The sequence below is a fragment of the Mauremys reevesii genome, linkage group 1, assembly GCF_016161935.1.
Source record: "Mauremys reevesii isolate NIE-2019 linkage group 1, ASM1616193v1, whole genome shotgun sequence".
Classification (NCBI taxonomy): Eukaryota; Metazoa; Chordata; order Testudines; family Geoemydidae; genus Mauremys; species Mauremys reevesii.
In genome coordinates, this window is record NC_052623.1 from 361,302,957 (window position 1) to 361,330,423 (window position 27,467).

Here is a 27,467-nt window from a genome sequence, read left to right on the forward strand (position 1 = left end):
GGATGGCTCGCAGTGGGCCGGGACAGTGTGGGTGGAGAAGGGTGGCACACAGAGCCAGCTGGGCTGGAACAGTGGGCACGAGGAAGGGGGGGATGGCTCGCAGTGGGCCGGGACAGTGTGGGTGGAGAAGGGTGGCACACAGAGCCAGCTGGGCTGGAACAGTGGGCACGAGGAAGGGTGGGATGGCTCGCCGTGGGCCGGGACAGTGTGGGTGGAGAAGGGTGGCACACAGAGCCAGCTGGGCTGGAACAGTGGGCACGAGGAAGGGGGGGATGGCTCGCAGTGGGCTGGGACAGTGTGGGTGGAGAAGGGTGGCACACAGAGCCAGCTGGGCTGGAACAGTGGGCACGAGGAAGGGGGGATGGCTTGCCGTGGGCCGGGACAGTGTGGGTGGAGAAGGGTGGCACACAGAGCCAGCTGGGCTGGAACAGTGGGCACGAGGAAGGGGGGGATGGCTCGCCGTGGGCCGGGACAGTGTGGGTGGAGAAGGGTGGCACACAGAGCCAGCTGGGCTGGAACAGTGGGCACGAGGAAGGGTGGCGCACACAGAGCCAGAGAAGCATTGGGGTGGAATGGATGGGCTGGTACGGTGGTGGGGTCACGGGAGGGGTGAAAGGTAGAGCTGGCTGGGTTGAAACAGCAGTGGGAAGGGCAGCTATTCAAACATGGTTCGGGTGCAGGAAGGACCCAGGCTCAACGCTTTGTAAAAAAATCCTTTAGTGTTGGTTTTCTCAATCTGGGCTCTGCTAATAGACACCTGGGCAGGACCCTTCCCTGCAGGGCAGGCAGCGGCCCAACACCTCAGCAAATGCCCTCCTTCCCTCCCACAGGGGCAGGCAGCAGTCACATGTATTCTTGTTCCTTCTGTGTCCCGGATGCTCAGGAGGATGGGGTCCAGGCCAGGAAGATCAGGCCCAAACAGTCTCCCTCCCAGGGAGGGATGGTCCCAGCCAGAGGCTCCCAGCACAGCCAGTGCATGAGAAATCTGCTCTCCCCTGACAGAGAGTGATGGTTCTACCCAACCATGAAGAAGCTGGGCGATAGGGAGCAGCACAAGGTTGGTCTGAGGCCTGGGCTCAGGTGGATGGGGGCTTCTCCTCAGGGCAGTTCTCCTCTTTATCCGAGTCCTCCCCCTTTTTCTGCAGCTCAAAGTTCTGGAAGGGAGCAGGACGGGGGAATGGTGAGAAGCAAATGGGAACCAGCCATTCCCCACCCCACCATGGCACTCCCAGCACAGCATCTCATCCCCTCACCCCTAATCTGGGACAGTCTGTACAGGATCCCCACAACGCTCCCAACACAGGGCCCGCCTCACCCACTCTGAGCTGGGACTGGGGGCTTTTTCCTAGTGAGGGAAGGTGCGTGGTGCTGGCAACCACTAAGGAGAGGGAGGCGAGCTTTAGGCAGGGCTCTCTTACCTCCAGCTCCTGCATGACCTCATCCATAAAATCCCCTGAATTCTGTTTGTACGCAACGGCCAGTTTGATAGCATCACTGAAGAGCTGGGGAGAAAGAGGGGCACTTGTCACTCTGGGAATGAGAGGGGCGTCTGAGATGCCCAACCCCAGGTGAATGCACAGGACTTTCCCCCCCACCCTAAAGCACTCTAGAGAAACCAGCCATGAGACAACCCTCCAGCAACGGGACCCCCTACACCTGGGAGGCAGCCAGTGAAACATCCTGTCTCACAAAGAACCCCTGCTTCGTCTCACCTCCCCATGCAGCCTGGCACCAGTCCCACCTAACATAGCCAAGATTTACCTTCACTACATTGGTGCCATCTGCAGCTGAGACAAAATAGAAGGGCAGATTGAACTTCCGGGCAAAGTTGAAGCTTTTCTGAGTCACTTTCATATCCGCTGAAGGAGCAAAGGAGAAGCAGTTGTTGAGTCATCACTGCTGGTAGCAGGCCAAGCATGCCCTGGGACAGCATAGAGAAGGAATCCATGCAACCTGCATGGGGGCATCTCGCTGGCAAGGCCCCCTTCATATAGCGCATGGTTTGGATGGTGCCTCCTGACAACGAGAGGTCCCTGCAAAGGGTGGCAGGCTAAGCTAACAATTAGCAAGGAAGTACTGGATGGAAAAGGACCTTTTTGTTGCTGGTCAAGGCTTTCCACAGAGCGACCGACAGGGACTCTCACCTCACTGAGGGACATCTGGTGCAGTGTAAACAACGGATCATTACTTGTCATCTGTCCCAGCTCCCAGGCCTGCATGGCTCTGTCTGTGCTAGGGATGTCTTTCAAACGTTTCACACTATTGCTAACAGTGGTTCACCGCCTAGGACACTTGCAGCGTACCGGTGTTGTCATAGAACCATCACCTTTGCCCTCCCTCCGCTGCTTTTCCACTGTTTGTCACACTCACTTGTTGATTCTTGTCCCAAAGCAGACTGCAATCTCTGTGGGGCAGGGACAGTCTCAACCTATGCACAAAGGGGCCTGATCTGGATGGGGCCTCTGGGTCCTTCCACAATACGGACTATAAACAGTAGCCAGGTCAGGGAACCTGGTGAGCTAAGAGGGCTGTGCCAGCTGGCCAATGTGCTGCAAGTTGCTGTTCAGGGCAGGGGATAGGAAAACAAAATGTGTGTTTTCAGTTTCTTTTTCTGGGCAAAACAAAGTCAAGAGGCAAAAACATGCTGAGAAAGGCCCGCACTTTATCTAGTAAAATATGACTGATGGAGTCCATCTCCAAGAAGCCCTTGGGACCAGCCAGGCGGTCACTTCCCTCAGCCATATCACAAAAGGACCATCCCACAGCACTGAAAGGCTAAGAGGCAGAAACACTCACCATCAATTTTGTTGGCCACCACAATGCAGGGGATCTCTGGGCGGAACTCTCTCAGCTCCTTGTACCAGTTATTCAGGTTCTTGTAGGTGACCTTCCTCTGCACATCAAACACCTGCCAAGGAAGAGCCACCTGTCACCAGGCCTGCAGCTGGACAGTCCCTGAGCAACCCACTGCACTGAGCATTTGCAAAGAACTCATGCCACCATGCAAAACCACTGCCTTTCTTTTTAAACACACAGAATTGCAGAGTTAGTGCCTGAAGGGAAGATGCTGAAGGGAGATTATTTAGATTGGATCAAAATGTTTGATACAGCATCCCATGGAATTAATTACAATTGGCTTAGACTAGACACCAGCGTAGGGGCTGACAACTGGCAGGAAGGTGGTAAAACAGAGGCTATGGTAAATGGCAAACTATCATCAAGCCATTAAAAATAAAACCAGCCCCTCTCCCTGCACTAAGCTATCATCAGCCTCTTGATCTCCCTGCACAAGGTGCCTTGTATAGTGCTGAGGATACTCGCCCTTAACAATAAGGAGGGTGGGGAAGGGTCAGGCCCAGTCTGATTTACAAACTTCATTAATAATCTAAGAGACTAACAAATGTATTTCAGCACGAGCTTTCGTGAGCTACAGCTCACTTCTTCGGATGCATAGAATGGAACACACAGACAGGAGATATTTATACATACAGAGAACATGAAAAGGTGGAAGTATGCATACCAACAGGAAGAGTCTAATCAATTGAGATGAGCTATCGTTAGCAGGAGAAAAAAAACTTTTGAAGTGATAATTAAGATGACCCACAGAAGGAGAACTATGTTAAGGTGTGAGGAGAACTATGTTAAGTTCTCCTCACACCTTCTATGGGTCATCTTAATTATCACTTCAAAAGTTTTTTTTCTCCTGCTGTTGATAGCTCATCTCAATTGATTAGACTCTTCCTGTTGGTATGGGTACTTCCACCTTTTCATGTTCTCTGTATGTATAAATATCTTCTGTCTTTGTGTTCCATTCTATGCATCCGAAGAAGTGAGCTGTAGCTCACGAAAGCTCATGCTGAAATAAATTTGTTAGTCTCTAAGGTGCCACAAGTACTCCTGTTCTTTTTGCGGATACAGACTAACATGGCTGCTACTCTGAAACTTGTCATTAATAATCTAGACAAGGGAGTCAGCAACATGTTAGTGAGGTTTACAAATGATGCTAAGTTAGGAGGAGCTGAGAATAATAGTGTGGACAGAGGAGAGTAAAGAGATTAAAGCCTGGAAAGGGAACACATCTGGGCAGGAAACTCCAGCAATGGGAAGCAGCAATGGCTGACATGGGCAGTGAGAGGAGGCAGCAAATGGGACATTAATTTACAATGCACTAATCCTGCAGAATAACCAATGCAGCTTTGTGCTGCATGCTCCAAGGCATCGAGTCACAAAACAACAAAGGGACAGACCTCCCTATATGGCTTTGATGTGATTGCACCAGGAAAAGTGCATCCTGTTCTGGGCATGGTATTACTGGAAAGCTATTGATGAATTGGATGGAGTTGAGCAAACAACAGAAATACAAAGGGGTGGAGGGATGGAGTTATGAGGAAAGGTGAAAGGTGCTAAAGGTAAATAATGACGGGAGAAGGAACAGGAGAACAGTATAGGAAGGACTGTCAACAGCAAGCCAGGAAAGGAACTATTTACAGCACTACGTAAGAACATAAGAATGGCCATACTAGGTCAGACCAAAGGTCCATCTAGCTCAGTGGTTCCCAAACTTTAACAACCTGTGAACCCCTTTCACTAAAATGTCAAGTCTTGTGAACTCCCTCCTAAAAATGAATATCTCCAGGATTTTCTCCTTTACCTGAGTATAAATTATAAAAGCAGTGACTTGGAAATATAAAATTTGTTTTTATGACATGCTTATTATACACTATTTATTATTATTTATCATTACAGTATTTTTATTACATTAGGAAAACAGCAACACTCTTCCAAGATCTCACTTTCGTAGCTCGTATCACTTTGAATAAGCCTGTTATAAGACAAGGCTCCTATATTTCATCAAGGAGTATCAGATGTGAAACAGCATGAAGGTATTTAAGAAGCCAACTCAAAGAGTTCCTCCTACACAAGCATTCAAGTCTTAACCAGTCCAGGCAAACAAGACATGTTACAACAAAGCTTAAACTTGTTCTTCATAATAATTTTAAAAACAATACTAGCTGTCTATTTAATTTTAAAAACATCAAAAACTATCCACCTCCCTTTCCATTTCTTATAAGGAATCTTGAAGTTTAAATCTCCTCAGTGTGATAAGTATCAGAGGGGTAGCCGTGTTAGTCTGGTTCTGTAGAAGCAGCAAATGTGATAAATATGCTTGCTTTGATCTGCTTAGCTCTTGAAGGTCCAGGGGCTCCGTGCTGCTGGCCCATGCTGCCCGGGGTTCCTAGGGACAGCTCTGTCCACCATTAGGGAATTTTTCCCGAGAACCCCCTGTAACATTTGTTCACGAACCCCAGTTTCGGAACCACTGATCTAGCTCAATAACTTGTCTTCTGACAGTGGCCAGTGCCAGACGCTTCAGAGGGAGTGAAAAGGACAAGGTAATTATCGAGTGAGCCATCCCCTGTTGTCCAGTTCCAGCATCTGGCAGTTAAGGGCTTAGGGATACCCAGAGGATGGGGTTGAATCTTTGATCATCTTGGCTAATAGCCACTGATGAACCTATCTTCCATGAACTTATCTAATTATTTTTTTAACCCAGTTATAATTTTGGCCTTCACAACATCCCCTGGCAGGGAGTTCCTCAGGTTGACTGTGCAATGGGTGAAGAAGTACATCCTTTTGTTTGTTTTAAGCCTGCTGCCTATTAATTTCATCGGGTGATGCCTGGTTCATGTGTTATGTGAAGGGGTAAATAATACTTCCTTATTCACTTTCTCCACACCAGTCATGATTTTATTAACATCTATCATATCCCCCCTTAGTTGTCTCTTTTCCAACCTGAACAGTCCCAGTCTTTTTAATTTCTCCTCATCTGGAAGCTGTTCCATACCCATAATCATTTTACATAAGAAAGGCCGTACCGGGTCAGACCAAAGGTCCATCTAGCCCAGTATCTGTCTACCAACAGTGGCCAATGCCAGGTGCCCCAGAGGGAGTGAACCTAACAGGCAATGATCAAGTGATCTCTCTCCTGCCATCCATCTCCATCCTCTGACGAACAGAGGCTAGGGACACCATTCTTACCCATCCTGGCTAATAGCCATTTATGGACTTAGCCACCATGAATTTATCCAGTCCCCTTTTAAACATTGTTATAGTCCTAGTCTTCACAACCTCCTCAAGTAAGGAGTTCCACAAGTTGACTGTGCGCTGCGTGAAGAAGAACTTCATTTTATTTGTTTTAAACCTGCTGCCAATTAATTTCATTTGGTGACCCCTAGTTCTTGTATTATGGGAATAAGTAAATAACTTTTCCTTATACACTTTCTCGACATCACTCATGATTTTATATACCTCTATCATGTCCCCCCTTAGTCTTCTCTTTTCCAAGCTGAAGAGTCCTAGCCTCTTTAATCTTTCCTCGTATGGGACCCTCTCCAAACCCCTAATCATTTTAGTTGCCCTTTTCTGAACCTTTTCTAGTGCTAGAATATCTTTTTTGAGGTGAGGAGACCACATCTGTACACAGTATTCGAGATGTGGGCGTACCATGGATTTATATAAGGGCAATAATATATTCTCAGTCTTATTTTCTATCCCCTTTTTAATCATAGAATCATAGAATCTCAGGGTTGGAAGGGACCTCAGGAGGTATCTAGTCCAACCCCCTGCTCAAAGCAGGACCAAACCCAACTAAATCATCCCAGCCAGGGCTTTGTCAAGCCTGACCTTAAAAACCTCTAAGGAAGGAGATTCCACCACCTCCCTAGGTAACCCATTCCAGTTCTTCACCACCTTACTAGTGAAAAAGTTTTTCCTAATGTCCAACCTAAACCTCCCCCTCTGCAACTTGAGACCATTACTCCTTGTTGTGTCATCTTCTACCACTGAGAACAGTCTAGATCCATCCTCTTTGGAACCGCCTTTCAGGTAGTTGAAAGCAGCTATCAAATCCCCCCTCATTCTTCTCTTCTGCAGGCTAAACAATCCCAGTTCCCTCAGCCTCTCCTCATAAGTCATGTGCTCCAGCCCCCTAATCATTTTTGTTGCCCTCCGCTGGACTCTCTCCAATTTATTCACATCCTTCTTGTAGTGTGGGGCCCAAAACTGGACACAGTACTCCAAATGAGGCCTCACCAGTGCTGAATAGAGGGGAATGATCACATCCCTCGATCTGCTGGAAATGCCCCTACTTATACAACCCAAAATGCCATTAGCCTTCTTGGCAACAAGGGCACACTGTTGACTCATATTCAGCTTTTCGTCCACCGTAACCCCTAGGTCCTTTTCTGCAGAACTGATTCCTAACATCCTGTTTGCTTTTTTGACCGCCTCTGCACACTGCGTGGACATCTTCAGAGAACTATCCATGATGACTCCAAGATCTTTTTCCTGACTCGTTGTAGCTAAATTAGCCCCCATCATGTTGTATGTATAGTTGGGGTTATTTTTTCCAACGTGCATTACTTTACATTTATCCACATTAAATTTCATTTGCCATTTTGTTGCCCAATCACTTAGTTTTGTGAGATCTTTTTGAAGTTCTTCACAATCTGCTTTGGTCTTAACTATCTTGAGCAGTTTAGTATCATCTGCAAACTTTGCCACCTCACTGTTTACCCCTTTCTCCAGATCATTTATGAAAAAATTGAATAGGATTGGTCCTAGGACTGAGCCCTGGGGAACACCACTAGTTACCCCTCTCCATTCTGAGAATTTACCATTAATTCCTACCCTTTGTTCCCTGTCCTTTAACCAGTTCTCAATCCATGAAAGGACCTTCCCTTTTATCCCATGACAGCTTAATTTACATAAAAGCCTTTGGTGAGGGACCTTGTCAAAGGCTTTCTGAAAATCTAAGTACACTATGTCCACCGGATCCCCCTTGTTCACATGTTTGTTGACCCCTTCAAAGAACTCTAATAGATTAGTAAGACACGATTTCCCTTTACAGAAACCATGTTGAACTATTGCTCAACAGTTTATGTTTTTCTATGTGTCTGACAATTTTATTCTTAACTATTGTTTCACCTAATTTGCCCGGTACCGACGTTAGACTTACCGGTCTGTAATTGCCGGGATCACCCCTAGAGCCCTTTTTAAATATTGGTATTACATTAGCTAACTTCCAGTCATTGGGTACCGAAGCCGATTTAAAGGACAGGTTACAAACCTTAGTTAATAGTTCCGCAACTTCACATTTGAGTTCTTTCAGAACTGTTGGGTGAATGCCATCTGGTCCCGGTGACTTGTTAATGTTGAGTTTATCAATTAATTCCAAAACCTCCTCTAGTGACACTTCAATCTGTGACAGTTCCTCAGATTTGTCACCTACAAAAGCCAGCTCAGGTTTGGGAATCTCCCTAACATCCTCAGTCATGAAGACTGAAGCAAAGAATCCATTTAGTTTCTCCACAATGACTTTATCGTCTTTAAGCGCTCCTTTTGTATTTTGATCGTCAAGGGGCCCCACTGGTTGTTTAGCAGGCTTCCTGCTTCTGATGTACTTAAAAAACATTTTGTTATTACCTTTAGAGTTTTTGGCTAGTCGTTCTTCAAACTCCTCTTTGGCTTTTCTTATTACACTCTTGCACTTAAGTTGGCAGTGTTTGTGTTCCTTTCTATTTGCCTCACTAGGATTTGACTTCCACCTTTTAAAGGAAGTCTTTTTATCTCTCACTGCTTCTTTTACATGGTTGTTAAGCCACGGTGGCTCTTTTTTTAGTTCTTTTACTGTTTTTCTTAATTTGGGGTATACATTGAAGTTGGGCCTCTATTATGGTATCTTTAAAAAGGGCCCATGCAACTTGCAGGGATTTCACTTTTTGTTGCCTCTCTCTGTATCTTTTCCAATTCTAACATATATTTTTTGAGATGGGAGCGCCCTGAATGGCACACAGTATTCTAGGTGTGGGCACAACATGACTTATATAGTGGCATTATGATATAATAAGATATTTTCTGTCTTATTATCTCTGCCGGTCGTTGGTCCTGTGGCTCCGGTGGACCTCCTGCAGGCGTGCCTGCAGAGGGTCCGCTGGTCCCGCGGCTCCACCGAAGCTGCGGGACCAGCAGACCCTCCGCAGGCATGCTGCCGAAGGCTGCCTGCCTGCCGCCCTCCCAGCGACCGGCAGAGCGCCCCCTGCGGCATGCTGCCCCAAGCACACGCTTGGCGTGCTGGGGCCTGGAGCCGCCCCTGCAGGCATTTCACTCTTGTGACTGTTCCTTTTAATTTCTGTTTAACTAGCTTCCTCGTTTTTGTGTAGTTCCCCTTTCTGAAGTTAAATACTACAGAGGTGGGCTTCTTTGGTATTTCACCCCACACAAGGATGTTAATTTTCATTACATTATGGTCGCTATTACTGAGTGGTTTAGTTATATATACCCATTGGACCAGATCCTGTGCGCCACTAAATCGAGAATTGGCTCTGCCTTTGTGGATTCCAGGACTAGCTGCTCCAAGAAGCAGTCATTCATAGTGTCTAAAAATGTTATTTCTGCATCCCATCCTGAGGTGACATGTCAATAGTTAAAATACCCTATTATTATTAACTTTTCAATTTTTATAGCCTCTCTAATGTCCCTGAGCATTTCATAATCACCATCACCATCGTGGTCAGGCGGTCGGCAGTATATTCCTACTGCTATACTCTTACTATTCAAGCATGGAATTACTATCCATAGAAATTCTATGGCAGTTTGATTCATTTATGACTTTTACTACATTTGACTCTGTGCTTTCTTTCACATATAGTGCCACTCCCCAACCAGCCTGACCTACTCTGCCATTCCTTTATATTTTGTACCTTGGTATTACCGTGTCCTATTGATTATCATCATTCCCTCAAGTATCTGTGATATCAATATCCTCACTTAATACCAGGCACTCAAGTTCACCCATTTTAGTATTTAGACTTCTTTCATTTGTCTATAGGCACTTATAAAATTTGTCAATATTTAATTGTCTGCCTTTGTGTGATGTAACCGAGTGGGACTCTCTTTCATTTGACTGTTTCTTTTAAGCTTCTACCTGTACTTTATCAACTTCTTTACTAGGACATAGAGAACTCCCATTAATAGATCCTCCCCTAAGGAATGTCTCTGTCTGCACCATGTTTTCCTCCGCACCTTTCAGCTTTCACCAGTCCTTTGTTTAAAAATTCCTCTACGACCTTTTTAATTTTAAGTGCCAGCAATCTGGCTCCATTTTGATTTAGGGGGACCCCATCCTTCCCATATAGGCTCCTCCTTTTCTAAAAGGTACCGCAGTTCCTAATAAATCTAAACCCATTTCTACATCACTGTCTGATCCATGCATTGAGACCCTGCAGTGATGCCTGTCTACCTGGCTCTCTGCTTGGAACTAGAAGCGTTTCAGACAATGGAAGTCCTAGACTTTTATCTCTTACCTAGCAGCCTAAATGTGACCTCCAGAACCTTTCGCCTACCTTCCCCTATGTCATTGGTACCCACATGAACCATAACCACCAGCTCCTCCCTAGCACTGCACATAAATCTGTCTAGATGTCTTGAAAGATCTGCAACTTTCACACCCAGCATGCAATTTACTATGCAGTTCTCCTGGTCATCGCAAACCCAACTATTTATATTTCTAATAATCGAATCCCCCATTACTATTACCAGTCTCTTCCAATAACTGGGGTCCCCTCCCCTGGAGAGATATCCTCAGTGTGAGAAGATACCATGGCATCATCTGAAAGGAGGGTCCCAACTATGGGATTGTTTCCATCTGCTCCAGTTTGATGTTCTCCTTCCCCAAGACTTTCATATTCCTCAGCAGTACAGAAGGTGGGGGTGGGACCGCTCTGCTGTGTCCCGGAGAGTCTCCTCTGTGTACCTCTCTGTCTTCCTTAGCTCCTCCAGTTCAACCACTCTGGCCTTAAGAGGCTGTACTTGGGGTAACATTATTAAAGGTAATGTGTAGGATGCATACCAAACAGGTTCTGTTATCAGCCAGGAATCCTTTACACACACAGAGTGAAAGCCAGAAGAATGCCCTTACCATGATACAAGCATGGGCCTTGTGGTAATAGGATGCATGCATACTCTGGAATCTCTCCTGTCCGGCTGTGTCCCAGAAGTCTGAAAGGCACAAACCAGCAAGTTCAGCATGCCATGACAGGAAAGAACTTCCAAGCCCCTCACAACCCAGCCCCAGAGTTCAGCCCTCTCCTATATGCCGACTGACACGAGCCTTTGCCATAATAGGCGGAGACATTCCTTGACCAGTTTACAAACATAGGCTCTAGCGATACATGGAGTTTAGCTATGCCTGTACAATGTCCCAGCAGAGACAGTTGGCATTGGTGTAAATACAGTAGTGCAAAAAACGCAGACTAGCAAGGCAAGGCAAGGCATGGGTGCGAAAGCTGAGGAAAATAGGGTGAGAAGTACGCAGATAGTACTGGGATGATTGTGGGATCCAAACCTATACAGATTAGGGGTGATCTCAACAATGGCAGTGTGATCTTTTTAGCAGGGTGGTCCGTAGAGCATTCTCCATGCCAGAATCCTGGCTGTCCTCCTCACTGGGCAGCCTAAATGTGGTTCTGTCCAGCTGCACTGTCCCTGTGGCTGCAGAGCCATGGAGGATAAGGTGGTCTCTGAAGTAGCCAGGTCCCGAACTACTGAGTGACTCTGCTGTGAAGTGTAAGAGGAAGGGGAGCAAGTGTAGCTTCACTAACTTCCCCACTGCACAGCTCCAACCCCCTCCTTTCCACTCCATTCTTTCCTGCATTGTACCAACACCCTCCCCCAGTTCTAACCTCTCCATATTGCCTCCAACTGCTCAGACTCCCCTGCTCCGCCTCTCCCCACCCTCAAACAGTTTGGACACTGCTCCAGCTCCTCCAACATTCCCACCATCACACCCATTGCTATGGCTACTCACATACATCCCCCCGCTCCCCGGCCCCAATCTCTCCCTCCTTCTTGCCATCCATGCCTCTGGCCCTACACTATTTTACATCTTATCAATGACCTGAAAGAAAACAAAATCATCGCTGATAAAATTTGCAAATGAAACAAAAATTGGGGCAGTGGTAAATAATTAAGAGGACAGGTCACTGATGCAGAGCAATCTAGATTGCTTAGTAAACTGTGTGCAACCAAACAATATGAGTTTTAATATGCCCAAATGTAAATGTATACATCTGGGAACAAAGACGGTAGGCCATACTCACAGGATGGGGGACTCTAGCCTGGAAGGAAGTGATTCTGAAACAGATTTGAGGTTCTTGGTGGATAATGAGCTGAACATGAGCTCCAGATATAACACTGTGTCCAAACGAGCTAAAGAGATCCTGGGATGCTAGAGTACTGTGTTCATTTCTGGTGTTTACAATTCAAGAAGGATGTTGGTGAATTGGAGAATATTCAGAGAAGAACCATGAGAATGATTAAAAGATGGGAAAACATGCCTTAAAATGATAGACTCAACTAAAAGGAGGTGAAAAGGTGACTTGATTACAGTCTATAAGCACCTACATAGGGAACAAATACTTCAACCCAGCAGAAAAAGGTCTAATATGATCCAGTGGTTGGAAGTTGAAGCTAGACAAATTCAGACTGGAAATAAAGCGTACATTTTTAATTATAAGAGTAATTAATCACTGGAATAATTTATCAAGGGCTATGATGGATTCTCTATCACTGGCAATTTTAAAATCAAGATTGGATATTTTTCTAAGAGATCTGTTCTAGGAATTTTTTTGCGGGGTGGGAGTTCTGTGGCCTGTACTATATTGGAGGCCAGACTAGATGACTGCAATGGTCCCTTCTGGAGATGATGATTATTATCAATGAGACTATATGTGTAATGTGTAGGCTCTTTGCTGTTTTAAAAATCCCTTTTTCTCTAATACAGTACATACTGCTCATTAACAATCCTGATACTGACAATTTTCGGTTATTAGCAACATTTTGCTGGAAGCTGATCCTATCCCATTAATTATAAAGTTAACTGGACTCAGATATTTGCAACTGTCATGATGCTAATTGGCAACTTTTCTTCTTTGACATGGAGCTTCCCCCATGGGTGGGGATCCAGCAGCCACACAGGAGATAATGCAGGAGTCCCAGCACTGCAAAGTGGGAGGAGAGGCTGGGAGGGTAGGCTGCAGAGAGGGCAGCAGCATGGAGATGAGCTGCAGCCCGAATGCCAGGGTTTCCACTGGGGGCAGGGATGTCGGGGGCCCATGGGGCTGCAGAGTACTTCTTCTTGCGTTGTCTGGGCTGTGCCCTGCCCTGGCACTGGGGGCCTGGGCTCAGTACCCCCATTCCCCATGGAAAGACCCAGTAGTAGGCAGGTTTTGGGGGCTGCAGCCAGGTATGGAAGCACTGGGATATGAAAAACCCAGGGAGAGGGAGAATGCAGGAAGAGGTACAGTGCAGCCCCACGAGCCCCCAGCATCCCTGCTCCCCGTGGAAAGCCCCAGCACCTGGGCTGCTGCTCGCCTCTCCCCAATGCTGCCCTGTCCAAAGACTACCCCCACAGCTTCCTCTCCAGTGGTGCTGCAGGCTGGGAGGGGGAGCTATAGGCAGGGCAGCAGCTGGGATGCGAGTTGCGGTCCAGATGCTTTCCAGGGGGAGCAGGAGTGCTAGGGGCCTGCATGGTGCCTCTCCTGGCGCTCTCAGGGCTGCATCTTGGCCTGGTGCTGGGGGCCCAGGCTCAGCATGTCCCAGCACTTCATTCCTGGCTGCAGTCCCAAAAACCTGCCTTTTGGTTATTGGCAACTTCTGGAGAATAGCAACTTCTTGCTGGGAAATGAGAGGTTGCTGATAAGTGGTATATGCTGTACTTCATTCCAACTGCTAAATCAAAACAATTGGTTTGAAGAAAGCTGTTGGTCAGTATTGCTTTTCACAGGATCCTGAAGGTAGGAAGCACACAGGTTCCTGAAACTGAGTCTGGCCAGCAAGATGATAAGCTTTTGGTATTCATGGCTCAGTGTACCAGGATACCATCTAAGAACAGAAGAATCATGAGATTCCATCCCAAGAGACCAAACACTTTGGAGTCAGAGAGATCAGAAAGAGGATTGAAGTGCCGCTAGCCTCACTGCCATGACACGGACCAAAATAGGACAGAACACTGAGTCATTTGTAACCTTATTCTCAGGTTTTCACACTGTTCCTGCCCCACTGGAGAAGCACATTAGTAACGTTTCCCATTTCTGATGACACCACCACCATCCTGTGGCCCAGCCTTACTGACCTCTCCCTCTCCTCCTCCTATCTTATCCAAATCTCACTGCTTTTTCATGTACAATATATTAAAAATCCAGCTCTTCTTTTTGGTCCCAAAAGCTAGAACACCTGTCTAGGCTTCAATCACCTCCCATCCTGATTACAGCAGCCTTATCCTCGGTGGCGTCCATGATTCTTTCATCATGCCCCTCCAGTCCATCCAAAATACAGCCCATAACATTAACTTCCTTGCCTGCCAAGCTGACCTCTCATCCCTTTTGGTCCCTCTGCTGGCTCCCTCTTTGCAACTGCATTAAATTTAAATTCCTTGGTCTTGCCTCCAATGTCCTGCATCACTGCACACCTGCCTACATCACAGTACTTTTCCGTTAACATGCCCCCCATACCCCTTCCACTCCACCAATGGTACTAGCCTCAATGATCTTTTCATTCCTTCTCACACTTCTGTCTCTGGGCCTTCTTCATGCTGCCTCAGGTGCAAAATGATCTCCCAATCTGTGTTCACCAAATTCTCATTCAAATCCCTCTTAGACTCATTTCTTCTGCAGTACTCCAAAACTGGGAGTTCATAGCAATTACAAAGGTCATTCCCTTATCTCAATTTCCCAGTGTGATCTGTCTTCCTAACGGTGCCTTTGAGATTGTAAGCTCCTCAAGCAGGCACTGTCTTTGTGTCCTATATAGCCCCAAGCACAGTCAGCACGAAAAGTACAACTAAAAATAGCACAAGTGTTTCTACAAAAATGGTCAACAGTGACACTGATACCATGGACACTGCCACTGTCCTTATTTGGGTTCAGTTTACAACCAACTGAGATGCACAGGAATTCCTGGAATCAACAGAGATCCTTTAGCGATGCCATAACAGGGATTTCCTGCAGCTGTACCCAGCACTCACAAGGAGGATAGGTGCTCATCTCCTAGGAGGTGCTTACCCACAAGGATATTCTTCCCATCCACATTGGTTGTGTATTTGTAGAGTGTCAAGGCAAACGTAGAGAGCTGCTGGGATCGGCTGTGCATAGGTTAAGGAGCTGAAAAGTGAGTCTTATCCAGACACCAATCTCATGTTCAGTAGAGCACCTGTGAGGGGAACTTGCTTGAGGGGGGCTAGGGCAAGCAGTCAGCAGCTGGTCACCAAGCTGCTCCTCTGCAGGGTGTAGCATAGCCAAGCTATTCACTCAAATTTGCCTCAGAGTTTCAATCCCAAACTAAGGGCTAGTCTACACTAGAATCAATACAACCGCACAGCTGTACCGAGGTAGCTGCACCACTGTAGTGCTGCTAGTGCAGATGCTCTATGCCAGGCCTGCACAACATGCGGCCCGCAGAGCCTCCCTGTGCAGCCCGCGGGGGGATTCTGAATCCCCCACACACAGCGCTCTGCGGGCAGCCCAGAGCCCTTTGAATCCCAGCTGCAGCCGGGAGTCAGAGGGCTCTGCGCTGCCCGCAGCTGCGGGGAGCCCAGAGCCCTTTAAATCCCAGCCGCGGCCAGGAGTCAGAGGGCTCTGGGCTGCCCGCAGCTGCGGAGAGCACAGAGCCCTTTAAATCCCAGCTGCGGCCGGGAATCAAAGGGCTCTGCTCTGCGCTGCCCGCAGCTACAGGGAGCCCAGAGCCCTTTAAATTCCAGCTGTGGCAGGGAGTCAGAGGGCTCTGCACTGCCCGCAGCGGAGAGCAGCCCACAGCCCTTTGAATCCCGGCCCGCAGCGGCTGATTGCCCCCTCCATGGACCCCTGCCCTAACTGTCCCCCAGGACCTCCACCCCCTATCTAACACAGCTGGTCCTTGTCTCCTGATATCCCTTTCCCAGGACCCCACCCCCTATCTAAATGCCGCTGCTCCTTGTCCCCCGATTGCCCCCTCCCGAGACCCCTGCCCCTAACTGCCCCTTGGTACCCCAGCCCCTATCTAAGCCTCCCTTCTCCTTGTCCCCAACTGCCCCCTCCTGAGATCCCCCCCAACTTCCCCTCAGGACCTCACCCCCACCTGTCCCCTGATGAACTCCTGAGACTCCCATGCCTATCCACCTGCTGCCTGTCCCCTGACTGCCCCCCTGAACCTCCACCCCATCCAACTCCCCCTGCTCCCTGTCCCTTGACTGCCCCCTGGAATTCCTTACCCCTTCTCCAACCCCCAGCCCCCGTACCGTGCCACTCAGAGCAGTGTGTCTGGCTCTATGCAGCTCCAGACACATTGCTGTCATGCTCCCCCAAGGGGCCCACAGCGCCCCCCCCCCCCCAGCACCTGCCTTCCAGATTTGAACACCTCAAAATTCAGGAGTGCTCAAGCTCAGTTTGGGCAGCTGATCCACTGTAACTTGCTGTAGAAAAAGTAGGATAAAATTGAGCAAGAAATGCTTATTAGGACTGGAATTACTATTTTCAACAGCCATTGCCTTTTTGTTTGTTTAAAAGGAAGACAGTGATATTGCATTGGCAAATTCCCCATAGAAAGAAAGAGTGGAACAAAAGAATAATAAAGGCACCTCAACTTTTCCTCATTTATGGAGGACAGTCTTATAATATGCATCCAGATATCCTCCAATCACACAAGCTGAAAATTGTTCCACTTTACTGCAGCTCTGTAACCATATGGGAACCAATCCTGTCTGTGTTTTGTGCACATCCAAAATTCCTGCTGAATGACCCACCCTGGGAGCGAGTTACTAGTGACCCAGGGCTGGGGCGGCAGGAGGTGTGTTGGTGGGGGGGGAGCCCAGGGCTGGGGCAGCAGCGGGGTGGGGGGAGGGCACTGGTGGGGAGGAAGGGGGGAGCCCAGCGCTGAAGCGGCAGGGGGTGTGGGTGGGGGGAGAGCCCAGGACTGGGGCAGCAGGGGGGTACAGGGGGGAGCCCAGGGCTGGGACAGGGGGCAGCCAATTTTTTTTTTTTGCTTGGGGCAGCAAAAAACCTAGAGCCGGCCCTGCCGGGTTCCCCCAGCCGCCGGAGCCCCCGGCCCTTTAATTTGTCCCTGAGGGCTCCCAGCCACCTCTTCAGCTGGGAGCCCCTGGTTGATTTAAAATCAAAACCTCCCCACCCCCAACCTTCCTTTTTGGCCCACAGCTGTTTTGGTGGGGTGGCGCTGGGGAAGGAGGGTTTGTTTCCCCAGGGCTGGGTGGCCCTGGGGCGGGGTGTTTCTGTGGGGCCGGGAGGTTTCGGCCCTCAGCTGTTTTCTTTGGAGCAATGTGGCCCTCGCCGCTTTACGAGTTGTGCAGGCCTGCTCTATGCTGACGGGAGAGAGCGCTCCCATTGGCATAATTACTACACCTCCCTGAGTGGCGGTAGCTATGTTGGCGAGAGAGTGTCTCCCACCGACATAGCACTGTCCACACTGGCGCTTAGGCCAGTGTAACTTACATCGCTCGGGGAGGGGGAGGCTTTTCCACACCGCTGAGCGACATAAGTTATATTGAAGTAAGTGCTAGTGTGTACAAGCGCTAAGGGAGGGAGTAGGAGCTCTGTAGTTGAAGTGCCCATGACAGTCCTATACGCCTCACAGGACCAGCTGCTAGCACTGCAGCGCTCAGGAAAGGAATTCTAAAGAAAATACGGCGGGGGTGGGCAGGAGACCTTCTTAGGAGGAACAGAAGTTATAAGTTCCCAAGTGCTGTGTGGATTTAGCTAGCTCATCAACGTAGTATGAAGAGAGTCTAGATCAGGCAGTGAAAGCCAGGAAACAACTCTGGTGAAGATGGAATGAGAGCCCCTGATAGGAAGAACATGGTTAAACAAAAAGGCCTCAAACAGACCATTTTCCCCTCATGTACCCTCCTGGGCCCAAGAACAAAAATAAACAGCGGTGAGGTCTGAAAGAACCCAAAGGATACAATCCATCCAGGAGGAACCTTTCCATTAACCTGCAAGTAGAGAAATGACACAGGCCCATTAGTCCTTACCTGATCATCTTATTATCTTCTTTCTCCTCATCCCTGATACAGATAGGCACCCCACTCCTACCCATTCAGCCTCTCCGTTGGCCTCAGACACAGCTAATAAACCACTGTGTAGGTAACAACAATAACTAGAGCTACTGCTTTGTGCAGGGGAGAGGCAGAGACCAGACACTGGTTGAGGAGTGCCAAGCTTGTATGTTGCTGTAGCCTTCCTGGCATGTGCAATAAGGGCCAGTTACTTACTTGGATTTCCCCACAGCGCTGTCCCCCAGGCAGATAATCTTCACGTTCTCATCTGCATCATACTTTGTCTGGTCCAGCTCCTCACAGGAATCTCCCCCTGGTGCATCTCTAGCCATGCTGCCTCCACCCTAGCTGCACAGAAGCCACCTCTCCTAGGACCAAGGGGAAGATTTTATTTTTCTGAGCCTCTCAGAAAGAGCTAGGATAAGCTCCTAGTGTTACAGTCTCCTTCCTAGCCGTCAAAGAGCAGTTATGATAAACCAGAGGTGGGCAAACTATGGCCCGCAGGACCCTCCTGCCCGGCCCCTGAGCTCCTGGCCAGGAGGCTAGCCCCCATCCCCTCCCCTGCTGTTCCCCCTCCCCCACAGGCTCAGCGCACCGCGCCGCCGGCGCAATGCTCTGGACGGCCGGGCAGTGCAGCTGCAGAGCCGCAGCCTGACCCAGTGCTCTGTGCTGCGCGGTGGCGTGGCTGGCTTCAGCTACAACTGCGCCGCCAGCCACGGGTGCTCCAGGCAGTGCGGTAAGGGGGAAGGGAGCAGGGGGCGTTGGATAGAAGGCAGGGGAGTTTGGGGTGGTGGTCAGAGGGTGGGGGTGTGGATAACAGGGGGGTTGAATGGGCGCAGGGGTCCCGGGGAGCCGTCAGGAGGGGGTTGGATGGGGCAGCGGGGGGCAGTGAGGGGCAGAGGTTCTGGGGGTTGTCAGGGAGAAGGGGTGAGTAGATGGGGCAGGGGTTCTGGGGAGGCATTCAGGAATGAAAGGGGGGGTTGGATGGAGGGGCAGTCAGGGGTGGGAGTTCCGGGGGCGGTCAGGGGACAGGGATTGGGGTGGGTGGATGGGGCAGGAGTCCTGGGAGGGGGCGTCAGGGGGCAAGAAGCAGCGGGGCATAGGGGCTGGGCCACACATGGCTGTGCCTCCCCTAACCGGCCCTCCATACAAACCCGATGCGGCCCTTGGGTCAAAAAGTTTGCCAGCCCGCTGTGCTGGATCAGACGCCAGCCCTTTGGTGGAGACACCTACCTAGAATGGAATGGAAAGGCACCAATTCATCCAGAGCCTCCTGACACCACCGACAACTCCTTGGTCTCCCATCCCTCCCGGGGGCAGCTCCCCACCTGTCACCCCTGCCCCTGTCCCATCGGGGGGGACAGCTCCCCACCTCTCCCCCGGGGACAGCTCCTGGCTACCGCATCTATCACCCCTCCCACCCGGGGGACAGCTCCTCTCCCCTCCCCCCGGGGGCAGCTCCCCACCTATCACCCCTCCCCCTGCCCCACCGGAGGGACAGCTCTCCACTCCTACCCCCCAGGGACAGCTCCTGGCTACACCACCTCTCCCCCCTCCCTCCCTCCCTCCCCGGGACAGCTCCCCACCTCTGGGGACTGCTCCTGGCTATCCCATCTATCACCCCTCCCCGGGTGCAGCTCCCCACCTGTCACCCCTCCCCCGGGGACAGCTCCTGGCCACCCCGCCTGTCACCCCCCCGGGGGGCAGCTCCCGCTCTCCCCAGGCGGCCCCGTCTCCGCAGAGCCCCGGCCCGACACTCACCGGCCGGCCCAGCCGCGTCCCTGCTGCTACGCGACGCGGCGGCGCGAGGCCCCGGGCTGCCCCCCACGCGCCTAAAGGACCTCGCGGCCCAGGTTGTCCACGGAGCGCCTGAGCCGCCGACCGACATACTAGGGGTTGGGCCTGGACACCAAGGGGGGCGCCGTACCCCGCCCCCCCAGGGCAGACCCCGGGCCCCGAGCCCGCCTCCCGATCTACCCCTTCCCAGGCACTGCACCATCCTCTGTCACCATGGCGACGCGCCCGAGGCCCCGCGCGCCCCCGCCGCCCCGTGCACGCGCTGCGCGGCCGCGAGCGCCATGGGGTCGCTGCGCTCCGCGCGGCCGCTGCAGCTCACGCTGGCGGTGCTGAAGCCGGACGCCGTGGCCCACCGCTGGTGCTCGAGGTGAGGGGGTCCCCCCGCCGGCTCCAGCCGCTGCGCCCCGCCCGCTGGCAAAGCCCCTGGAGCCGCCCGGCCCGGCCCGGCCCCACCCCCAGGAGCCTCCACCCCCCCTCCCCCAGGAGGTGTTAGTTGGTGGTACCCTCCGGCCTGGCCCTTCCTCCTCCCCCACGCATTAGTAGTTGGTACCCCTGGCCTAGCCTGTCCCCTGGGAGCCCCGGCCCATTCCCGGGAGTCTCTTCCCGCCCGGCCCGGCCCCCGGGAGCCTCCACCCCCGGGCCGGCCTGTCCCCGGGAAATGTTAGTTGGTGGTACCCCGGCCTGGCCCATCCTCCCTCCCCACGCATTAGTCGTTGGTACCCCTGGCCTAGCCCGTCCCCGGGAGGCGGTGGTACCCCGGCCCATCCTCCTCCCGGGAGTCTCTTCCTCCCCTGCCCGGCCCGGCCCCCGGGAGCCTCCACCCCCGGGCCGGCCCGGCCCCCGGGAGGTGTTAGTTGGTGGTACCCCGGCCTGGTCCATCCTCCTCCTCCCCACGCATTAGTCGTTGGTAGCCCCTGGCCTAGCCCGTCCCCTGGGAGCCCCCGGCCCATTCCCCGGGAGTCTCTTCCCCGCCCGGCCCATCCCCCGGGAGGTGTTAGTTGGTGATACCCCCCGGCCTGGTCCATCCCGCCCTCCCCCACGCATTAGTCTTTGGTAGCCCCTGGCCTAGCCCGTCCCCCTGGGAGGCGGTAGTACCCCCCCCCCCGTTGGATTCTTGGTCACTGACCCATGTGAACATGGCTCCTGGGCCCAGTTATGCCCTGTTCCGCTGCTGCGGAGCCTGCCAGATCCCTCCCTGGATTGCCCATAGTGAGTTGTGCGCCACAAGCTTAGTCCTCTTTTGGAAAGACATTTGCTGGGGTTCCTCTGTCTGCAGAGGCTGGCACAAGAGTTTGATGAGGCAAGAACTGCCCCATTCTTGCTGGAGGTGCCATAGGAACCAGGGGCCCTACCCCAGAATTCAGGTCGGTGGAGTATGAGGCCTTGTGAATTATTCTAGTTGCACTGTATCCGTTTCCAGGAGCTAGCCTGTACTTACCCCCTGTGCTTGGCACTGTAGTCTCTCTTGCTCTGACCACACCTTTCTCCCAGTAGTCAGGATCCCCCTGGTCCCTTGGCTGAAGTCTTTGTTCTGCAACATCTGATGTGTTTGTGCCTCACCCTTGCCCTGCCTTTCCAGGCCGTGCACGAAACCATCCTAAATAACAAATTCCTCATCGTGCGGACCAAGGAGCTGATGTGGAGAAGGGAAGATAGCCAGCGATTTTACCAGGAGCACTCAGGTAGTGATCACAGGGAGCTTGCCACTGACCCTAACTGCGCCCTTCAGGGCGTGAACCCTGGGACGGGAGGTTGTCTTTGCTCATGCAGGGCAGTGGGGAGCACAGGAAAGGGCGCAGGTTAGCCTCTCTCAGGAGGGACGCTGCAGAAGGACAGGGGGTTGAGAGATAGGCAAAGAGGAGGAGAGAGTTGGAAAGACTCTTGTGTGGAGAGAGATTCGAAGACAGATTGTGTAGTTCAATGAGGAGACGAATGAAAGGGGGCATGACAGAGGGATACAGAACTGATTTCTCTTGGAAGGTGCTCAGATACTATGAGGATAGATGCCATAGGACAGATAGCAGGTAAATCAAGAAGTCCTGTTCACACTCTCTGAATGCAACAGGTCATTCAAAGAACCTGAAAGGCACTACACGTAAGACTTATCATAGGAAATATTTATTACGCAACACACAATCTGTGGAACTCACTGCCACGAGGCATTACTGAGGCCAAAAGTTCAGTAGGAGTCAAAACACAATTAGACACTTACCTGCATAGTTCTCTGCTACAGACTTCTTGCATGACTTTGGACTAGTCACTTAGTACCTCAGTTCCCCATCTGAGACATGGAGATAATCACACTTCCCTACATGCCTCATGTTGTGAAGATAAATACAGTACATTAAAAATTGCCAGGTGCTCTGCTCCTGGAGTAATAGGGGCCAGATATGTACCATAGATGGATGGATACAAACAAATACAGGGGGTTGGACTAGATGACCTCCTGAGGTCCCTTCCAACCCTGAGATTCTATGATTCTATGAAATAAATGGCTTCTATTATATCTGCTAGGATAAGTTTCGGAGTGGTAGCCATGTTAGTCTTGATGGTATCTTAAAAGTAGGAATTCTTCAACAAAAAAACTTCAAAAACAGACTCCAGTGAGAAACTGCAGAACTGGAAATAATTTGCAAACTGGACACCATCAAATTAAGCCTGAATAAAGACTGGGAGTGGATGGGTCACTATAAAAAGTAATTTTCCCTCTATTGATACTCACATCTTCTTGTCTGCTGCTGGAAATGGGCCACCTTGATTGCATTGGCCTTGTTAGCACTACAAAAGTAATTTTCCCTCCCTTGGTATTCACCCCTTCTTGTCAACTGTCGAGAATAGGCCACTTCCACCTTAATTGAATGGGCTCATTAGCAGTGACACCCCACTTGGTAAGGCACCTCCCATCTTTTCATGTGCTATAACAGGGATCGGCAACCTTTGGCATGTGGCTCGCCAGGGTAAGCACCCTGGCAGGCCGGGCTGGTTTGTTTACCTGCTGCTTCCGCAGGTTCGGCCGATCGCGGCTCCCACTGGCCGCGGTTCGCCCCTTCAGGCCAATGCTTACCCTGGTGAGCCGTGTGCCAAAGGTTTCCGATCCCTGTGCTATAATATATATCAGGGGTAGGCAACCTATGGTGCTGAAGGCGGCACGCGAGCTGATTTTCAGTGGCACTCACACTGCCCGGGTCCTGGCCACCAGTCCAGGGGGCTCTGCATTTTAATTTAATTTTAAATGAAGCCTCTTAAACATTTTGAAACCTTATTTACTTTACATACAACAATAGTTTAGTTATATATTATAGACTTATAGAAAGAGACCTTCTAAAAAGGTTAAATTGTATTACTGGCATGGGAAACCTTAAATTAAAGTGAATAAACGAAGACTCGGCACACCACTTCTGAAAGGTTGCTGACCCCTGATATATATTCTTCTTACTGTATTTTTCACTCCATGCATCTGATGAAGTGGGTTTTAGCGCACAAAAGCTTATGCCCAAATAAATGTGTTAGGCTCTAAGTTGCCACAAGAACCCCTCCTTACTTTTGCTAGGATAAGATAAACCCTCCTGCTGCAGGGAGGAGCTAGCCATTGACTGATAGGGTTGGGGAGACTCTCCCACAAAGGCAGGTTATCCCAGAATTGTCCACTGGGGGGTTCTGCCCCTGCTGTCGAAGCAGCTGGTATCAGTCCCAGTCAGAGACAGGCTGCTTTGCTAGACATGCCCTGGGCTGGCAACGCCTCTGTTCCTATTGTAAGAGCAGCAAAGGAAAGGGCAGTGGGGTGAGGGGAGGGTGGTAGGGCAAGGGCAAGACCAAGCAAGGGTATCAGTATGACGGGGAAACTTGGCATCTATGCCCCCTTAGAGTGAAATGCTCTCTCTCTCCTTGCAGGGCGATTTTTCTATCAGAGGCTGGTGGAGTTCATGGCCAGGTACCTCCCCTCCTCTTCCCCATCAGTCCTAGCTCAGCAGTGAATCCCAGCCATGGGGGTTGGGAGCTGTTCTGGCTGTCAGGAGTGAGTGGGGGTGACACCCACTGTCACACACATGCCATTGCCCCCTCATGCTGGTGCTGCTTCTAGCAATGCTGCTGCCATTTTGCCATGGGAGGCTCCTTCACCTTGGTAAATGCTCCCTCCCCTGCCTTGGTAAGGGGAGAATGGGGGTGGGACAGGGCAATCGGCAAGCTCATTCCTGGATTCATGAAACTTATGTCCCAGAGGCAGCATTCGTAGGACAGTGAATGATGCTTAGGCCTCAAGGCTAGAACTTGGTGATTCCAGTCCGGCACCAGCTGATCCTCAGTGCTGCCCTGCCAGCATAGCCCTTGGGGGAGTGCGAGCTGTACTGTTAAAAAATGCCATTCTTTCTAGGCTACCTTAAATCAGGTCACTGCCCTGGAATCAGGGTGTTTTAACAGTCTGGGATAACCCTGGGGTCCTGGCTACTGTCATCTCTCAATCAGCCTGCTCTGTGTCCCTGAGGACTGCTGCATGGCAGCCCCCTTCGCCTGCCACTCTGACCCTGCTGTGTCTGAGGCCAGAAAGCACTTGAGATGCCCCCATCCTGCTGTAATCTTGTCTTTTCTTGTACCCACCTGGCTGCGTTTTCACAGTGGCCCAATGCGGGCTTATATCCTAGCCCATGAAGATGCTGTTGCACGCTGGAGGTCTCTCATGGGACCCACCAAAGTGTACCGAGCCCGAAACACAGCTCCAGACTCCATCCGAGGAGCCTATGGCCTCACTGACACGAGGAACGCCACACATGGCTCAGGTAAGAACACCAGGGCAGTCATTGGGGTGGAGGAAGGCCAGATGGGGGCACTGTCTCAGTGCACTCATTGCCTCTGCTGGTGCCCAAACCCCATGTCCTTGCATCCCTGCAGGTTCCTCCAATCTAAGCAGATAGGCTCCATTCACCCCAGTCCTATGACTCAGGGATGCACTGGTAGAATTTAGGCCCATGAGCATAGGCTGTCACCTTCACCCCTCTGAGCAGAACTCAGGGTACGATCGAGGCAGTGTGCCACCATCACCTCAGGCTCTCTCTCTCTCCTCTCACAGACTCGGTGGCATCGGCCCGTAGAGAAATTGCCCTCTTCTTCCCAGAGTTCAGCGAGAGTCTCTGGTACCAGCAGGACGAGCCACATCTGCGCTGCGGCCTGGCACGCTACGACGCAGAGGAGCGTGTTCACAGCCTACCCAAGGCTGGCAGGACAGAGTCATCCTAGAGCAGAGGGGGAGACTTACCATTGACTAACCCCCTTGGAGATGGTGAGGGGGCATTGCCTTCCATGCAGGAAGTGCTGCTAGCAGCACCAGCTGGACTATCCCTGTAACAAGGACAGGGAGCTATGTAATGTCTGTTACAGTGGGCGAATACCAGATGCAATACACATTACACCACGCTCTGGGGGAGTGTCTCACTTACCTCTGGCTGCACGTGTAGCACCTAGATAGCATGGATGCTACAGACAAACCTCAGATACCAGCAGGAATCCATTGAACTTCAGAATGGCAGAGGAACCCCAGCCTGCTATTCACCAGCACTGAGTGTGCTCGCATATAAGCTGGGTGCAGTGGGGACGGGGGGCTGCCCCCACAGGGCACAGCTGTGTGCAGGGGTGAGAGCACGGGTGTCGGTGATGAGGATGAGTGTGGAATATCTCTGTGAAGCGCAAAGCCGATCCCACTGCCTTGCCCACATGCACTCTGGATGTTCATTACCAGCGACAATCTTCCTTGCTTATCTAGTGCTTTCGTCTGTAAAGCATTTCTCCAACACAGCCATGGTGTGCTGCAGTAATAAAGCTTTCTTTGCTGCAGGCATTTTCATTGACAGAGCTTGCAGAGGACAGAGTGGATCAGCTGGCATGGCCGAGCCAGATCACAGAGATACCTCTGTGTTACATGGGAGACACAACTTCACCTGTAGGGTGCTGGTTTCAGCCTAGGCCCAGGGTGGTGGGATGCAACGCATCAGGGTAAGAGCCTGTGGTTGAGCTCACTGACCTTCGGCGCACCCCCTAGCATCAGTGGCACTATCTTTAGCTCCAGCAGTTCTTACTCCCCACCTGCCTATGGCACCAGCTCTTATGTGTCTCAACCCTCCACCCAAGTCCCCTAAGGTCAGACCCCTTCTGGGGTATCATGAACAAGTCCAAACAAAATTGAATAGTAGTTCTGCCCTCTTGGGCTACTGAAATCGTCTCTTCTCTACTTAAAGACCCTATCTTGGGGCTTCCCTTGCAGGAGCCTATGCTTCCCCTGTAGCCCACTACCCCCATTCTCTGTCTGTGTACCCTAACCCAGCGCTTCTCTCAGAAAGACCTGTCTCCTCTGCTGTTTCTCCCTCAATTGAGCTCCCTCAGTCTACTTTATTATGGCTTAGCTCTGCACCCTCTGACCAGGAGCCAGTTAGCTATCCACCTCCCTGAGTGTAAAGCATGACAAATTGGATACATTCACTAGCCTTGCATATGGTGGGTATGAAGCCCCATCACAGAGCCTTTATCCTCTAGTGGATGCTGGCTCCAATCCAGCCTCATGTCAGGGGACTGGCTGGAATGGAAAACCTACCTTACGAGAAGAGACTCAAGGATCTTGGCTTGTTTAGCCTGACCAGACAAAGGCTGAGGGGAGATACGAGTGCTCTCTAGAAATACATCAGAAGGATAAATATCAGGGAGGGAGAGGAGTTATTTAAGTTAAGCGCCAATGTGGATCCAAGAACACATGGGTGTAAACTGGCCATCAACAAGTTTAGGCTTGAAATTAGGTGAAGGTTTCTAACCATCAGAGGAGTGAAGTTCTGGAACAGCCTTCCAAGGGGAGCAGTGGGGGCAAAAAACCTAAGTGGTTTCAAGACTGAGCTTGATAAGTTTATGGAGGGCATGGTGTGATGGGGCTGCCTGCAATGGCACGTAGCCAGTCTGCGACTGCTAGCAGCAAGTACCTCCAGCAGCTGGTGATGGGACTCTAGATGGGGAGGGCTCTGAATTACTACCAATAATTCTTTCCCAGGTGTCTGGCTGGTGGGTTTTGCCCTCACACTCAGGGTCTAAGTGATGGCCATATTTGGAGTCAGAAAGGAATTTCCCCCGGGGTCAGATTGGAAGAGACTCTGGGGTTTTTTTTGGCTTTCCTCTGAAGCATGTGTAACTTGCAGGTTTAAACTAGTGTAAATAGTGAGTTCTCTGTAACTTGAAGTCTTTAAACCATGATGTGAGGCCGTCAGTAACTCAGGCAGAGGTGAGGGGTTTATTACAGCAGTGGGTGGGTGAGGTTATGTGTCCTGCAATGTGCAGAAGGTCAGCTTAGATGATCAAGATAGTTCCTTCTGATCTTAATGTCTGAGTGGTTTGAGCATTGGCCTGCTAAACCCAGGGTTGTGAGTTCAGTCCTTGAGGGGGCCATTTAGAGTTTTGGGGATTGGTCCTGCTTTGAGCAGGGGGTTGGACTAGATGATCTCCTGAGGTCCCTTCCAACCCTAATAATTTATGATTCTATATAGTCTGGCTGCCTCATTCCAGACCGTATCTGATGTGAACAAGTGGAAACACTCTGAAA

The 27,467-nt window shown here is 50.8% G+C and overlaps 2 protein-coding genes across 6 annotated transcripts; one reads left to right on the forward strand and one right to left on the reverse strand.

Moving 5' to 3' along the window:
* Nucleotides 1-700: 700 nt before the first annotated feature.
* Nucleotides 701-20,056, reverse strand: RABL2B (RAB, member of RAS oncogene family like 2B). Of its 4 annotated transcripts, XM_039520369.1 has the most exons (10): nt 19,862-20,056; nt 19,255-19,333; nt 18,317-18,468; nt 18,008-18,037; nt 15,120-15,199; nt 10,979-11,058; nt 2,797-2,908; nt 1,762-1,859; nt 1,419-1,502; nt 701-1,154 (listed from the first exon to the last, which is right to left on the reverse strand). In XM_039520369.1, exons 3-10 carry the CDS (start codon nt 18,430-18,432, stop codon nt 1,077-1,079), a joined length of 678 nt encoding a protein of 225 aa, XP_039376303.1. In that variant the 5' UTR covers nt 18,433-18,468; nt 19,255-19,333; nt 19,862-20,056; the 3' UTR covers nt 701-1,076. The 4 variants fall into 4 exon arrangements, with proteins under 4 accessions (XP_039376303.1, XP_039376306.1, XP_039376304.1 ...); XM_039520372.1 differs by lacking the exon at nt 19,255-19,333 and having other exon boundaries at nt 18,317-18,465; XM_039520370.1 differs by lacking the exon at nt 19,255-19,333.
* Nucleotides 20,057-20,178: 122 nt separating this feature from the next.
* NME6 (NME/NM23 nucleoside diphosphate kinase 6) lies at nt 20,179-26,351 on the forward strand. 2 transcript variants are annotated; one of them, XM_039520368.1, is made up of 5 exons: nt 20,179-20,251; nt 21,463-21,579; nt 23,789-23,828; nt 24,512-24,672; nt 24,963-26,351. In XM_039520368.1, the coding sequence occupies exons 1-5, from the start codon at nt 20,179-20,181 to the stop codon at nt 25,127-25,129; spliced, it is 558 nt and encodes a 185-aa protein (XP_039376302.1). In that variant the 3' UTR covers nt 25,130-26,351. The 2 variants fall into 2 exon arrangements, with proteins under 2 accessions (XP_039376302.1, XP_039376301.1); XM_039520367.1 differs by lacking the exon at nt 20,179-20,251 and adding an exon at nt 21,068-21,261 and having other exon boundaries at nt 21,477-21,579.
* Nucleotides 26,352-27,467: the final 1,116 nt, after the last annotated feature.

Excerpts from the sequence above, each read along its gene's own strand:
- NME6 (XM_039520368.1), top strand. The coding sequence starts at position 20,179 with ATGGGGTCGCTGCGCTCCGCGCGGCCGCTGCAGCTCACGCTGGCGGTG. Across the intron at positions 20,252-21,462 it reads GCCGGACGCCGTGGCCCACC|CCCTGCCTTTCCAGGCCGTG; the intron begins GCTGGTGCTCGA and ends GCCTCACCCTTG. Across the intron at positions 21,580-23,788 it reads ATTTTACCAGGAGCACTCAG|GGCGATTTTTCTATCAGAGG; the intron begins GTAGTGATCACA and ends CTCTCCTTGCAG.
- RABL2B (XM_039520372.1), bottom strand. The coding sequence starts at position 18,432 with ATGGCTAGAGATGCACCAGGGGGAGATTCCTGTGAGGAGCTGGACCAG. Across the intron at positions 11,059-15,119 it reads TGGGAAGAATATCCTTGTGG|ACTTCTGGGACACAGCCGGA; the intron begins GTAAGCACCTCC and ends TGTGCCTTTCAG. Across the intron at positions 1,155-1,418 it reads AGGTCATGCAGGAGCTGGAG|AACTTTGAGCTGCAGAAAAA; the intron begins GTAAGAGAGCCC and ends GCTCCCTTCCAG.